Genomic DNA, 12,815 nt, shown 5'->3' on the forward strand with positions numbered 1-12,815 from the left:
TAACTTGAGACATAAATATAAAAAAAAAACTCAATAACTAACATAAATAAAACTCTACTCAAGAGTTATTTTTAATACCCCATATAAGAGTTTCATTAAATACTTAAATCTTCATTTAACTTACTAAATTTCCTAAAGTTACATTAGGGTTTTTGTTTTTTGATGTAATCTTCATACACCACCCTCATGATGACTGTACATATCTATACGGATTATATAGGCTACGCAAGACTAACAAGTGTACGAAGGAAACACATAAAAACAAGCTTTTTCAGGTCCTATACAAGTTGTATAGTTGTTCAACAACTCTGATTTTACACGGTCCGTATAACCCTATACAAACTGTATAAATGAAAAATAATGCGTGAATATCCATGGGTTATTCAGAAGTTACTGCAAATATATCCGTTGTCTTGAAAAAAGTGGATATTATATTATTATTATTATTATTAAGTTAGTGCAAATATATCCGTTGTCTTGAAAAAAGTGGATATTATATTATTATTATTATTATTATTATTATTATTATTATTATAACACCACCGACCCATCCTATATAGAAAACCAAACACCACTGATCACTTCTAACTCTCTCTCTCTCTACTCTTGCAGTACACACCAAACCAAACACCTTTTAACACTACAACACAACCCATCATAATCAAACCACCCATCTAACCCATCTGACCACAACCAAACCATGGCACCTCTCTCTTTACTTCTACTCCCCATGGCAGTCTTTCTAGCCATGGTTAACTACTCAAGTAAGAATATATTTCATCTTATATTCAACTCATTTAACTCTAAACCAATAAACATAACAACTTTTATTATGTGTTATCAACAGGTGCAGCATATTGTCTATGCAACTCTGCATTAAGTGACTCAGTTCTTCAAAAGAACATAGACTATGCTTGTGGAAATGGTGCTGACTGTGCTCAAATCCTTCAAAATGCTGCTTGTTTTAACCCTAATACTGTTAAAGACCACTGTAATTATGCTGTTAACAGTTATTATCAAAGGAAGGGTCAAGGTCCTGGTACTTGTGAGTTTTCAGGCACAGCTGCTGTTAGCCAAACAGCCCCTCCGGGTATTCCATTTTCTTAATTATTATTATTATTATTATTATTATTATCACTGCTTTAGTGGGTTGTACCAATTGCATTAAAAGTTGTACACCAACAACCACACCAAATGTGTTAGAACTTGGAACTAGTACCTTGTGCAGTAAATGTTGTTCATTGCTGAATTTTTTTTTTTTTGAGAGTTGCAGGTGCCACTTCTGCTTGTTATGCTAGTAGCCCAAGGTGAGTTTTTTTTTTACTTTTAACTACCAAGTTTATAAATTTAGCATCTTTATAACTGATCTTGTTTTTTTTCTTGTGGGTGTGTTTCTTGATGCATAAAGATTCATTTTTTAGTTGTCTTTGCTTGTTAAAATTTGTTTTCTCATCATGGTTGGTGTTAAAGCTATGTGGGTATGTTTCTTGATGCAAAAAGATTCAATTTTTAGTAGTTTTTTGCTTGTTAAAATTGGTTTTTGTTTGTTTTCTCATCATGGTTGTGTTAAAGCTATGTGGGTATGTTTCTTGATGCAAAAAGGTTCAACCTTTAGTAGTTTTTACTTGTTAAAATTAGTTTTTGTTTGTTTTCTCATCTTTTTTGGTGTTAAAAGTTATGTGTATATGCCTCTTGAAGCAAAAAGATCCAATTTTTAGCTGTTTTTGTATGCTAAAAATTTATTTTTTGAACTAAAAAAGTTGGAAATCTAAAGAAAGTTTACTTTTTGATTGATCTAAAGATTTCAAAAATGATGTTTCTGAGGAAACCCATTTTTCCAGACCAAAAATTTCAAAATCCAGATCAATTTATACGTTTTTACTTCTTTTTATGCATAATGTACAAGCCACTCTCTGTATCTAGTACTTTCAGCTCTGAAACATTTTTTTGCTTTTTTAGATTAGTGCTTGTAAGTTGTAATGGGCCTCTCACTGTCTCTTCTCACTTCACTCAAAAGTTTCAGAAATGTTGTTAATACATTTTGTCATTATGCATTTAAAGTTGTACTATGCTTGTAAAATTAGATCTAACATTTAAAGATTAGGTACAAAAATTATTCAGTACACATGTGAGCTGTCAAGAAATCAAGATCATGATATCCCATATGTTATGTTTGTTTGTTTGTTCCTATTATTTGATAATATATCAAGCAAAGGTCATGTTAGGTCACTTTGTGCTTTCAGTTGCTATAGTGTTTTTATTTTTTAAGTGCAAATATAAATAAATCAATGGGCATGAACGGAAATCCATCTTTGACTATCTGGTCAAATGGGCCCCACCAGCATTATTAAACATAATACCATGATAAAATAGTAACTAATACAGCTCACTTTCAGGGCTGACATATCGTGTATACCGTAGACGACACGAAAACTTATCGTGTACCTGTATCCCATACACAAATCTGTTATTACCTGATATACACGATAAAACACGATAAGAGCTGTTTGTTTAGAAACACATATTTGACAACCTGTTTAGGATAATTATAAAAATCTAACCAGGTAGTTAAATTCGTATTTTACCTATTTAGACACGGAAATTAACAGGTAAATTTGTGTCTATTTGTTTAGTAAACAAAACTATCATCCAAACAAAACTAGATATATATACTTTAGTGGTCTTTTAAAACCTTGTTGCTACTTTCTACTTTTAGAAACATTCTTTTCTAATATTTTCTTGTGATTCTTTTTTGTTTTTTCAGCTCTACAACCCCAACCACCTCATCACCACCCGGTACCGGGACAGGAACTGGAACAGGCACAGGAACTGGCACGGGAACAGGGATCGGTACTGGTGGCACTGGCACAGGTACTGGTGGCACGGGTACTGGTACGGGCATATTGAGCCCACCATTTGGGGGACTCGGTCCAACATCTGACAACAGTGGAGCCGAGTGTTTAAACTCATTGACCTCACTGACGCTCTTGGTTGCGGGTTTGATGTTATGGTTAAGGTTGATGTAACAACAACGGTTGGTTTGAACTTTGAACGAGTGGTTGTGATCTGTCTACGAATCTGGATGTAATTTAAGCGGTGGATCGACAATGAAGACTGTAGTATGGAATCGATTACGATCAGCAGCTGTATTCCATTATATTTTTTTTTGTAATCTACTTACTTTTTGTTTGTGGGGAATTTATGCCTTTTGAAATGAGGCTGTCATCTGTGAATGAGTGTTTGTGGGTGGGCTCACTAATCTTTTCATGATTCCTTTTAAGAAATTTTCGCAATCTTTGTCCCTGAAAACTGGCTAATATAAAATGATGCACCGCCAGTAATAAAATAGTAACGAAGGGGCTACAAAATGGGACGATTTATGACATTTGGTGTTCAATCAACAAATATAAGAATTTTGTTTTAAGGATGTATATGTATATATATATATATCATGCATATACAGGTGATAAAAACCCGTCGCCCCCCGCCCCGCCCTCCCTATCGCCTAGGTGGGGCGGTGTTTTCTTCACTTATCGCCCTATTTTGAGCAAATTGTCGCCCCATTATGCATACTCTAACGGAGAAAAGTGTTTATTGAATTTTTGAATGTTAAAATGATTACAATAGAAATGTTTTATCTATTTTAGATTTGGCAGGTTTGTCAAATTTCTGAAATTATAACTAAATTATTTAGGGCACAGAGAAAGTCTTATTGGGTGGAATCGGAGAACTCTTTTATCTATTTTAGATTTGGCAGGTTTGTCAAGTTTTTGAAATTTCAAAACTAAATTATTTAGGACATCGAGAAAGTCTTATTGGGTGAAACCGGAGCCTTAAATGATGGAATTTAGACTTGATAGCTTGGTCAAACCGCTTACAACCGTTTGCCACAATATGTGGCTCATCAAGACCTTATCGTTGACCGCCTATGGGCCTTGTAATTTTATTTGTAACTTAATTGATGCTCTTTGTAAGTTTGAGTTGTTTATTTCATGTTTTCCCTTATCAAGTTAATTCGTATGAGAGAGTGCTAATTTTTGGATTAGTTTGTAGTAAAAGATGAAGAGGAAATATAAAGTAGTTTCATATTATGTTTACAAATATATCTTAAAGTTTTAAATAGGCAGTCGGGTTTAGTAATCGGTCCGGTCATGAAAACATTGTTTTTTAGTTGATATATGTGAAGATTAAAGGGTAAAATTAGAGGTATAATAAGTTAGCCTATTTTAAAAAAAAAACATATAACAATGAAAAGGTACAACTTGTTCTATAAGTCTTATAATGGACTTATATAACTTTAGTGCTTATTTAAACATATAATGGACTTCTCAATCTGTAAACATATATAACTTTAGTGCTTATTTAAAGAATGATGCCATTTTTATGCTCGTAAAAGAACTCGAGTTCGCATTCAAGACACCACGAAACAAACGAGAGGATTTAGCTTGTTAAAATATTTTCTTCTTGCTCGGGTAATGTAGGACGACCCTAGTGGATCCTGCGTGACACAAAGTCTTTGATCAAGTTAGCTACAACATCGGGTTTTTCAACATGTGGAACGTGACCGCAGTTTGGTATTTGGCGAATGATTGCGTTTGGTAGCTCACAATGTAATCGCTGCATATTACAAGAAATGTAACAAAGAAATAGCATGTTAAAGTTATGGGTTTAGATCAAATACAAATGAAATTAACGTGCTAAACGTGAGAATCAAGTAGAGTAATTATATATACATTTAGAGTGATTATGTAATTACATCATAGAGAAATTATGTAATTATTACTCTATGATGTAATTACATAATTACTCTACTTGATTATTACGTTTAGCACGTTAATTTCATTTGTACGTTGACTTTCCCCCTTAAAGTTATTAGGTGAATTTAAGTATTTGATTTGAAGTCGAGTTGAAATACCAACCACTGCAAGTTTGCTGTCAACTATTTGATCATTTTCTCCGTATATTATAAGTGTTTTCTTGAGAACCTGATAAAGAGAATATAGACATATAAGCTAAAAAAATTATAAACAACAAAGTCAATATAGATTCTATGGGGGATTATGGTTTGATGTGAAACATTGAAACTGCTTAAACCGTTCATCAGTTTGGTTTCATGTTGAATTAAAAAAATGTTTAGTTCATGAATTTTGGGACTTTGATTATTTTAACTTGGACTATACACATGGAGTCATGGACTTTGCTTAACAAACACAATACATGAACTCTTTCTTTTAAGTTTGAACTACTTGAACATTATCTCATTTACTTTTGTTTGTATTTTATGTTATTTTAACTGGGACCAATAAGCGCAAATTGTGAAACTAAAACGTAGCGCATTATTAAGGGTCCGGCTCACTGTTTCACCTAAATACAGTAAAAACTAGGCCATGAACACCCCTAAATTAGATTCATAATCAGTCAGATACTACAATTTTCGTGCTTTATAACTCAAATGTTTATAAGAAAAACCTGATCAATTTGAGAAGAAACATCGTATCCCCCGCTTCTCATGAAATCCACCGTTGCTTCTTCCCACCACGGCAACAAACAATGTAATCGCGCGATCTAGAACCGCAACCAAAAAATCAACACTTCAATTTTACAGAAAATAAGACGCATTTTGCATTAAAAGTAATTCAAACAAATGCACAAATTAAAATTAGAACTTACACAAGTCCATTCCAAGCATGTCGTGAACGGTAAATTAGTAAATCCCATATTAGTAGCATAAAAGCGCAACGGGAGGGATTTTAGTAGTGAAACCTGCCGAAAATGTACAAAACTTGTTAAAAAGAACTTTGTGGTAAAACTTACTAGATTAATTGACATATATAGTTTAGTAATAATACATAGTGTCTTACGGGGTTTTCATTATTCTATACACTTATACAGTACTCACCCTAGCAAAGTCTACACTTCTTGGTAACTTAGAGAGATTTCCGGTGCCTTCCGCATACACACTTGCATTAATCAATATCAACTTGTCAACCTAAAAAACAACAATAAATTAAAAAAATAAAAATAAAATTCGCATTTTGACTTTTCTAGAGTCAAACTGGTTACTTGTCAAACACTTACAGCTTCAGGATGGTTGATTGCAAAGTCAACCGCAGCCGAAGCTCCAAGACTCGGGCCAACTAGTAACATAGGCCTGTTAATGTAGGACTTCCAAAACTAATCATTAACAAGAAGTTAGATTTGTTTGAAAAACATTAAAATGATGTTTAATAAAAAGGTAAATGTTAAACAAATGCGAAAATGATATTTACTTGGTAGAGGTGATCGCGCTTGGACTTCACGTTACAAAGTGGAAGTGTTTCTGATAGAGGCAAAAGACACAAGAAGAAAACGACAAAGAACATGAAAACACACAAGTTTAAGTTTAAACTGCTTCTAATTAGAGGTCGTAAATGAGCAGGTTGGGTAACAGGTCAGGATGAAACGGGTTGTTATTAGCATAACTATACAATAATTATGATAGTTATGTTTTCTTTTATTTTACAAACCAACCCGTTATGTGGTTTCCTTTATACGAATTATCCCGTTAAAGATAAACCACAACCCAAAGCGACTTGTTCACAAGTAAACAAGTTCAAAATAATATATACAATGTCACATCCATGTATAATATATAAAACTTGGAAAATAATAAAAAAGGCTACCTAAGTTGGAGAAGCCCCATCCTAGAATGTCAATGGCCCATGCCTCAAAACCGGCTTGCTCAAGCAATGGAAGCGTGTATCGCCATTCTAAACACGAACTGAAGAATAAGATGTAAATAAATGCAGAAACTGAACCCGGAAAATAAACCGTTTATGCAGTTTAAATAACATTTTTTTTATTGCGGGTGAAGGTGTAATATCTTCATTTTCTTTATCAGGGGTGTTAAATGGGCTACATCTGGAAGTTGACGGTTTGAATTTGAAGCACGCATAAACCTGATTATAACACGAGTTTTCACAGGTTGACATAACCACGACATGTGTTAACCTGAAATTTGTATTTTACTTTTTACAAATTAATGTTCTAAAATTATAAACAGAAAATTGCCTATAAAATGTTAATTATATGTAAACTATATAAAAAAATGTTGCACATTTCTTTAATTTTCAAAACTACTATACAAATACCCAATACCCGGTTTGATTAGTAAATGCGTTTGTGAGTTCAACCCGAACTTATTTAGATCAAACAAGATCCAAACCGTGAATTCTGTATGAGGTCCCTGTGGTATTAGAAATTTACACCACGTGCTAATACAAGTATACAACTTCTCTTTTTTTTTTTATTTGTTTAATAATCTATTAATGATTTTTTTTACTTGTACAAAAAGTTTTTCTTTTGTCTATATTGGAGGGTATTTTAGTAACTTAGTACTCTCATTAAAAGATTTTTCAGCCCAATAATGTTAAAAGAAGACAATAGCATTTCCATAATTATTACCAGTGGCGGACCCAGGATTTTTTGCCAATGGGGTCCCATATTTTCGGTGTTCAAATTTTTCGGGTCGGTCGTTGTTCAGGTCGGGTCGAGGCGAAGAACATAATAAAAAACAATATCATAATAAAACTTTCTTTTCAATCATCACTACCTGAACGGGTCAAAATGGGTCGGGTTGACACATAAATGTTTTCCCTTTCTTAAACATTTTTGAGATAGAACCTAGATCCACCTTTCATAAGCATGTGTTGAAAACCATTAACTTAAACTAGTGAAAAATAAAACTGATATTTTAAAGTGTTTGAATGTTTCTAAAGAAAACCATGCATAAAGTTGAAAACAATGATATGTATTTTAGAGGTGTTTGAATGTTTCCAAAGTTATCATTGCAACATTAGCAATCAAATGATTGATTAACACTAAAAATTAACACAAAAAACCAAAAACTGAGCCTTGTAAGACTTGAACCCATGACCTTTCAAAGATAAAACAAGGGACTTTCCACCAGACCACATCAACATTAATAGTATGGGTTCCAAGTATTAAATCTTATGGGGTCCTCAAAAAATTTAATATACCGCTTCTAATAAATTTTTAAAAAACATTGGTGTCCCGAGACCCCGATCCACACTATGTGGGTCCGCCCCTGATTATTACATGTTTAAGTTATAAAACATGTTGCACATTTTTTTTTTTTACATTTTGACAAAAAAAATATCCAATCAAGTTGAGTTATGACTTCAAAAACGTGCTAATACAACTTTTTTGTCTACTTTTGTTTGATCATTTATTTTGATCCCAAATTTTTTTTCAATGTTGACAATATTGGAGGGTATTTAAGTAACTTAACACTCCCCATGAAAGATTTTTAAGCCCAATGGAGTTCAAAGAAGATCATAACAATTCCATTTTTGTCTCTCTTTGAAATTAATGTTAGGGGTGTTAAATGGGTTATTTTGTTGCGTCAGCCAGTTGAACCTAACATAAGCCTTAAATTGATAAAATAGTGTCACACACATGCACCCGAAAACGACACGAGTTGACACAAACACAACTTGTTAAACCTAAAAATTTATTTATTTATTTATAATTGCATATTAATGCTCTAGATTTACAAATTTGCAATAAAAAATATAAATACAAGTAAAATAATTGCATGTAAGCCATAAGAGTATGTTACTCATTAATTTTGAATTTTCAATTTCAAAATATTAACACCAAACACCAATCAAACTTAAAAAATAATTTTTTAAAATTTACAAAAATAAATGAGTTAAACAGACCAAGTGCTGATATAACTTGTGAATTCAACTTTTGTTCAATACACCGATTTTGGTCCAAAAATTTTTACATTTTGTCAATATTGGAGGGTATTTTAGTAACTTAAAACACCCTATATAAGATTTACAAGCCCAATGATGTATGACTAAACATACTGCTATTTTATGGATCAAAACAAGAAGATGCATACCTGTCAAACCCACGAAGGAGAACAAGTGGGCTACCTTTGTCGTGTACTATTGGTTTCACACAACTCGTCATTACTCGGTTCTTCGAGACACTAAGCTGTAATAATATATGACAACAAAAACATTAAATCTTTTTATGGTATTTTTTTTCATGACCGACAATAACTTCTGAAGAAACGCTAATCGACCCCGGGCAGATTACGGATAATCTGGGGGTAAAATAGATGTTTCCCACGAGGGGTTAGATCCGGCAAAGATGGTTCTTCTGATAACCTGCAAAACAGACACCGTGAGCTCGTCACTGAGAAGGGGGGGGGTACCTCCTTGTGACCGAGAATCAGACTAGATTGCTCTTGAATATAAGTGTATATTAAGAGTGACTAGAGCAGATATCAGGTAATATATCAAGATATGAGATATGAGATAAGATGAGATATATTATACCATTCCAAGGTGTTGGAGTATTTATAGTCGAAGGTAGGTTTCCAAGCAGGTACAGCCGGCTGAATAGTGTTCCTGTTCTGCCAACTGTGGGCTACGCACATGCCATGCTTGTGGTTGATGGGTAGGCAGCGGCTGATAGTGACCAGGCCGGCTGTGTACTATTCCTGTTCCACCAACTGCAGGCTATGCACGTCCTCCGACAGGTTGGTGAGTAGGCAGCGGCTAATAGTAAGATACAGTACAAGAGCGTGCTGCTCGTCATACTGTTGTCAGTGAGCTGTCGTATCTTTGGTCAGATCTTTTGTCCATACCTCGTCAGGTACAGTACAAAAGATCCTCCAGTATCGTACGGACTGGCTCATTTGGGCGGGAGTTTTCCCGGCTTTGTGCAGGAGTATTCCCGGCTTTGCTCATTCCTTCTTCAGGTGACATTACTGAATTATTATGAGAGCTAAGTGCCTTGTGCGTGTAGCCTTGCTGCGCGGGTAGCCTTCCCTGATGGCTAGTATCCGCTACTGCGGGAACAGGCGGAGTACGTCGACCATTGGGAGGCGTTTCCTGCGGGAACAGCTTGCGTACTGCGCGTAAGGACGTCACGTCTCTGAGCATGGTGGGTCCTGCGGATTCAGTTGGTCTCTGCGCAGACGTCCCTTTAAGTTAAGTCTTGCGGGTTCAACCGCGCAGACGTCCGTTAAGGAGTCTTGCGGGTTCAACTGCGCAGACGTCCGTTAAGGAGTCTTGCGGGTCCAGCTGGGCTCTGCTGGGACCTACCTCTTCAAGTCCCCCCAGTCCAATGTTCTTCTCATGAATTGCTAATAAGTGAGGTGAACTTTTGGACTTAAGCAAGGGGTTTTGAAAAGGGTTTAGTTTTAAGGTTTTCCATGGGGATTCTTCCCGCGGAAGTCCTAATGTCACGTGCAGAATTTCCCACTGTTCTGCTTGATCTTTGGGTATGATGCGGGTAGGTCTGTAACCTCCTCGCAAGTCAGGAGCGTTGAGTACCTCTTGTGTAGATTCTCCATGAGGTTTTGGTAGTTTTGAACATAGTGATCAATTATGTTAAACAACCAATTCCATCTTGGAGCTTCAAACAATCTAGTTCTCGACGTTCCCGCTATGCGGGGATGTCATTCCCGTTTCCCCAAGCATGGCCCAGAAGATCCTTCTTGGTTTCAATTCCCTGCGGAGTGCTAGGTATGTGAATGGTTTTGCTTTGACACTGTACCCGCACTCGTCTTATAGTTACTTTACTTCCAAGGTATTCCTGGCTTCAATTCCCTGCGGGTGCTAAGTATGTGAAGGGTTTTGCCTTGACACTGTACCCGCACCCGTCTTATAGTTACTTGGTTGCCGAGGTATTCTTGGCTTCAATTCCCTGCAGGTGCTAAGTATGTGAAGGGTTTTGCCTTAACACTGTACTCGCACCTGTCTTATAGTTACTTGGTTGCCAAGGTAAGGGGTATAATCCCGCTTACTTTTGAATCTTTTTGAATTTTTTTTTTGAATTTCGTTTTTGAAATTCGAAGAGTTGGTGAAAGGATAAGAATAGTCTGACCTGTTGAAGGGACGTCAGCGTGGTCTGACGGTTTCTTCTGACAGCTCCACGACGTGCAAGAAGTTATGGCGACGTGACAGTATATGGTCATTCCAGACGCTTTTCCGGGCGCGTGGGCGCGAGTTTTCGGGCGCGTGGCCTCGAAATTTATGGCACGCGTTCTTTCAACAGCTGTTGCCAGCTTGCTCTTTGCCACGTGTCATAGTTTCATTGCACCTGCGATTTCTCTCTCTTCCGCATTAAATTCATCGCATTAATTGCGATGAGTATATAAAGGGGGAGAGGGTGCATCTTAATCCACACCTTCACTCTTCCTCTTCTAAGCGATTTCCGGCGAATACTCAAACTTTCTATCGAGCATTCTCCTAAAATCACTTCTTTACATCCAAAACATGTCTTCTACTCACGATTTTGAGGCTGCCGCCGAGGAATCTGACGTGCACGTCGAGATCCCGACGTCTACGTCTGATAAAGACGATAAGAGCACTGCTGACGAATGCCAGTGTGCTCTTCCTACCGAGCTTTTTCAGTACATCGTCCGGAATTTCATGCTCGAGCCGTTCGAGCCTGAGTTTACGGAGCCACACCAGACGGTGTACGATGCCCCCAAGGGAAAAATAGGGGTGTATGCTGCATTCTTCGTTTATGGGAATCTCAGGTTCCCATTACCGAAGTTTGTATACCGTGTCTTGGAGAGGCACGGTGTGTATCTGACGGAGGTACACCCGATGGCGATCGCCAAGATCCGCCACTTTGAGTGGGTGTGCCTCATTCTGGGCGTGGAGCCCCATGTTGACCGCCTGATAACCTTCTATTCTTGGAGGTGCATCCAGGGGTGGTATACCTTGGTCAATCGGATCAAGGGTTTGAAGATCTGCGCTACCGAGCGCAGTCTTCGGTCGTGGAAGCGGGAGTTTTTCTATATCTCCGCTCGCGTCGTCCCCCTTGCGATGACGTTTAAGAATGGGAGAGCACTCCCCGCCCTTCACGCCTCCAACTACCAGGAGGCGGAATGGTTCTTCAAGGTCTCCCGGATCCAGTCTCCGGTTTACCGCTTTGCGGAGTCCGGGATGGTGATGCTCGGGATGAGCCGGGTGTGGAAGGAGGCGTCCCAGATTCCCATCGTCCTTGAATACGGTTTGAACTCTGTCCCTTACGGTATGCCTCATATTATCCGTTAATTTAGGGTTTTTGTTCTAACCGTTTTTTCTTTTTGTTTGCAGAGGGAAACGACTTGCAGTCTCTCCTGCAGCCGCGGGAGAGTGATGGTCCCGCTCGGATGGGTACTCGTGCTCTAGATGAGAACGAGTTGCCCATCCTTGAGCAAACGGTGGATCGGTTCGTGGAGGTCTACCCGCCAGGCCACGAGATCCTGAGCGCCAGGCGGCCAGGTAAAGAACTTTTTGACCCTCGCCCTCTCAATGCTCAAACCTCTGCGGGAATTCCTCTAATCTTGTCATCTTCTGAGGAATCCGCAAATGGTCCTTTATTGGTGCGGAAAAAGAAAGCTACTGGCGCGAAGGGCAAGGCGAAGGTTGCCTCCACTGCCGATCCGGTTGTCCGGTCTGACTCGGAAACCCAGAGCGAGGAGTCGGCGGGGAACCCTGGTGGTAGTGAGACCACTGTTCCGGAGGTTGAGACGGCTGTCACCTCCGGGCAGCCCAGTGTGACGACGGTGAGCGGCGTGAAGAGGCCGGCTCCATCGGGTTCGTCCCCGCCTGTCAGAACCTTTAGGCTCAAGACAACCCGTAAGTATAATCTTCCTTTACTTTAACTGCATAGCTTTCCGCCATTATACTTATATATCTTGTCTTCGTGCAGGCGTGGATGCTACCGCATTCCAGGGCGGAGCGGGGAGGAGCACCTCCAGACCCATGACGGTAGGTTTGGTCAACCTACCTGAGGCG

General features: G+C 37.9%; 2 protein-coding genes across 2 annotated transcripts; one reads left to right on the top strand and one right to left on the bottom strand.

The window, feature by feature from the left end:
• Positions 1–611: 611 nt before the first annotated feature.
• On the top strand, positions 612–3,273 carry LOC143577302 (PLASMODESMATA CALLOSE-BINDING PROTEIN 1-like). The gene is made up of 4 exons (XM_077061167.1): positions 612–764; positions 848–1,090; positions 1,274–1,307; positions 2,765–3,273. Exons 1-4 carry the CDS (start codon positions 701–703, stop codon positions 3,024–3,026), a joined length of 603 nt encoding a protein of 200 aa, XP_076917282.1. The 5' UTR covers positions 612–700; the 3' UTR covers positions 3,027–3,273.
• A 1,086-nt stretch (positions 3,274–4,359) lies between these two features.
• On the bottom strand, positions 4,360–6,817 carry LOC143577315 (alpha/beta hydrolase domain-containing protein VTE7-like). Its single transcript, XM_077061179.1, has 8 exons — positions 6,663–6,817; positions 6,270–6,319; positions 6,079–6,174; positions 5,900–5,989; positions 5,671–5,763; positions 5,470–5,565; positions 4,920–4,985; positions 4,360–4,617 (listed from the first exon to the last, which is right to left on the bottom strand). Exons 3-8 carry the CDS (start codon positions 6,145–6,147, stop codon positions 4,489–4,491), a joined length of 543 nt encoding a protein of 180 aa, XP_076917294.1. The 5' UTR covers positions 6,148–6,174; positions 6,270–6,319; positions 6,663–6,817; the 3' UTR covers positions 4,360–4,488.
• Between the last annotated feature and the right edge of the window lie 5,998 nt (positions 6,818–12,815).

Source organism: Bidens hawaiensis, unplaced genomic scaffold, assembly GCF_021521415.1.
Source record: "Bidens hawaiensis isolate Kalapana, Puna unplaced genomic scaffold, B.hawaiensis_p1.1 tig00028508_1, whole genome shotgun sequence".
NCBI lineage: Eukaryota > Viridiplantae > Streptophyta > Magnoliopsida > Asterales > Asteraceae > Bidens > Bidens hawaiensis.

Bases quoted from the DNA above. Each gene is read 5' to 3' on its own strand.
- LOC143577302 (XM_077061167.1), top strand. From the start codon at position 701: ATGGCACCTCTCTCTTTACTTCTACTCCCCATGGCAGTCTTTCTAGCC. The intron at 765-847 runs GTAAGAATATAT...TGTTATCAACAG, and splicing joins AGCCATGGTTAACTACTCAA to GTGCAGCATATTGTCTATGC. The intron at 1,091-1,273 runs GTATTCCATTTT...TGAGAGTTGCAG, and splicing joins TAGCCAAACAGCCCCTCCGG to GTGCCACTTCTGCTTGTTAT.
- LOC143577315 (XM_077061179.1), bottom strand. From the start codon at position 6,147: ATGTTACTAGTTGGCCCGAGTCTTGGAGCTTCGGCTGCGGTTGACTTT. The intron at 5,990-6,078 runs GTAAGTGTTTGA...GTTGTTTTTTAG, and splicing joins CAATCAACCATCCTGAAGCT to GTTGACAAGTTGATATTGAT. The intron at 4,986-5,469 runs GTTTTTCTTATA...TCTCTTTATCAG, and splicing joins TTTCTTCTCAAATTGATCAG to GTTCTCAAGAAAACACTTAT.